The 2,527-nt window shown below is 35.0% G+C and overlaps 1 protein-coding gene across 1 annotated transcript in view; it reads left to right on the top strand.

The window, feature by feature from the left end:
• The first annotated feature begins 1,121 nt into the window (after nucleotides 1-1,121).
• LOC111406465 (phosphoenolpyruvate/phosphate translocator 1, chloroplastic-like) overlaps nucleotides 1,122-2,527 on the top strand; it is a 10,329-nt gene continuing 8,923 nt past the window's right edge. Inside the window, exons 1-5 of the mRNA XM_023035887.1 lie at nucleotides 1,122-1,208; nucleotides 1,313-1,423; nucleotides 1,896-1,982; nucleotides 2,139-2,261; nucleotides 2,347-2,499. Of these exons, the coding sequence (XP_022891655.1) occupies nucleotides 1,122-1,208; nucleotides 1,313-1,423; nucleotides 1,896-1,982; nucleotides 2,139-2,261; nucleotides 2,347-2,499 (561 nt within the window). The remainder of the gene's footprint in view (nucleotides 1,209-1,312; nucleotides 1,424-1,895; nucleotides 1,983-2,138; nucleotides 2,262-2,346; nucleotides 2,500-2,527) is intronic.

The following is a 2,527-nucleotide window of genomic DNA, read 5'->3' as shown; positions in this document are numbered from 1 at the left end:
TTTTGAGCTAAATTGGTGGATCAACCCTATAAATATTCGCGTAGTCGACTTTTGTTATTGTATATTTTTATCTTAAGAGGCGAGTTGAGTTTATAATTGAATTGACTTCCTCATACTTGCGAAACTAGCTGATAATGATTGAATTCACTAATATTTTCTCGTAACTTAAAGTTAACTTGTCGAAATTTCGTCACATTCTTCAAATGTAGAACCATTACCATATGAATTTATTGAATGGGCCAAAAATCTAAAAAGATATCAAATTCATTCCCCCCTTCCAATCCTTTTTTCTGTGTTTGGTGAAAAGGAAAATGGCAATCATTTTCCATAACCTAACTTCAAACTTGCATATATACTGTATACATCCCTTTTTTCCTACTTTTGATGTACTTCTCACCAATCTCCCATCACCAATAAATTTTAAAGAAATTGCATTATTGGTCCCCCGACATGTTATTTCATTAGTGAATTGATCATAAACTTTTTAAAAGAAACAAATTAGTCCCAACTTTTGATTGTAGTTGCACAAATACGAGTTATCCACGTGATCTTTTGGAAACTTTTCACACTTCAAATTCTCAATTACTGTCCTAACTTGTAAAGAAAACCGTAATTTCATCAATTAGAATATGAATGGATCACGTGACAATTTAACAAAGATTTTAACCGGTTTGGAAATCCTTTGTTTTACTAGAACAATAGATTAGTAACCAATAGTGCAATTATTCGTAGAAGTGGCAACATACACCTGAAATCCCCAAAATACCCTTCAGATATACTTCTGAATTCTGATTCTGATCCCCCAATCTTCCACTGTTCAATCTTACTGTTCCAATTCGCCTTGCTCCCGAGGGAGTCACCAACTTTACCGACCCCCACCCATCCACGCAACTATATATACATACCCAGTTTCTGTCTATATTTTTCCTGATCTGCATCTCCAAAAATGCAGAGCACTACGATTTCGTTCTGCCCTTCTATTTCTTTTTCAACCAAACTCCAAAAGCCTAGCACATCTTTTCTCTACAAATTCAACCCCATCCCAACAAAACGGCTTTTTTGCAAGAATGTGTCAGTTTCGGGCCGAGGAGTGATCCCATTTAGCTGTTCTTTAAGACAAAATGGATGGATTTCGGGCCCACTTGCGGAACCCGAATCCGAAGGATTTGTTGTTCGGGCCACATCAGTACCCGAAAGCGCGGGTGCTGGTGAAAGCCCGAAGTCTAAGGGCATTGGAGATACTTTGGTGCTAGGATCGCTTTTCGGGCTTTGGTACCTGTTTAATATCTACTTCAATATCTACAACAAGCAGGTCGTTATTTCTTTTTCTTTTAATGATATAGTGTCCAATATACATATGTATACATATTTGTATGTGTTAGGAGTATGCATGTCTGGTTTGGTTTCGGTTTCAATTATTTTGGTAATTCAAGTGTTATATTGTGGCGGATGGAATTTTTTTTTAATTTATTATTTATTTATTTAATGGCTAAATCCTAGAACTTGAGTGGAAGTTTTGAGTTTCTGGTGATTTGCTAATAATATTTCACTGATTCCATGGTTTGTGCAATTTCAAAGTTTTTATACATGCTGAGAAATGAGATTTATTAATTGATGGACAAGTGTCTTTTTGCCTCACAATATTGGATAAGAGGTAATGATTTGATCTACATTCATTTAATGGTTAATTTTTTATTTTATTGGTAAAGATTAAAATTTACTTTGCTTTCGTTTTAGGTCGGGTAGCATTTGCTTGATTTGTGGATTTAATGAAAGAAATGAAGACGATTATGGGAAAATATATATGTTGCATCTTGTTTCCTGCCATAACAAAGGAATCCAATTAGCCTTTCTATTTGCTTTCTGAACTTTACAGTTTCGTCGTTCATGCACAGCTGAAAGAATCAGAGAATTCTTTTAAATTGCTTTTGATTGTGAAGAAAGATAAATTTATGGATCAATTTATATGGATCATTTGGTGGGTACTTTAAAGTTTGTTTTGAAATTAGGCCCTTTGAATTGGAAATAGAAACAACTATATGTATTTCAATTGTGTGGTATAAGTTGCATCATGACATTTGTAATATAAACTTCTAATCTTGATTGCTGAAAGTTAAGATGATTATAAATTGTCTCAGGTGCTCAAAGTATACCCATATCCTGTAACCGTCACTTTAGCTCAATTTGCTGTTGGGAGTGTGCTTGTTATGCTCATGTGGACGACCAATCTCTATAGAAGGCCAAAAATTAGTGGCGCTCAGGTAATGTTACAGCAGTGATTCTACTCTTTCTTCGTAGTTTTGACAATTATAAGTGGTAAAATTTATCTTGAATTTACATTGACAGCTTGCAGGTATTCTGCCACTGGCAGTGGTGCATACCTTAGGCAACCTTTTCACCAACATGAGTCTTGGAAAAGTTGCTGTTTCATTCACTCATACTATAAAAGCCATGGAGCCCTTCTTCTCTGTTGTACTCTCAGCTATGTTCTTGGGAGAGGTAGGTGATTCATTTTTTTTTTTTTTTT

Source organism: Olea europaea, chromosome 12, assembly GCF_002742605.1.
Source record: "Olea europaea var. sylvestris chromosome 12, O_europaea_v1, whole genome shotgun sequence".
Classification (NCBI taxonomy): domain Eukaryota; kingdom Viridiplantae; phylum Streptophyta; class Magnoliopsida; order Lamiales; family Oleaceae; genus Olea; species Olea europaea.
Note: the sequence above shows the minus strand (reverse complement) of the source record. Positions and strands in the feature narration are given on the sequence as shown.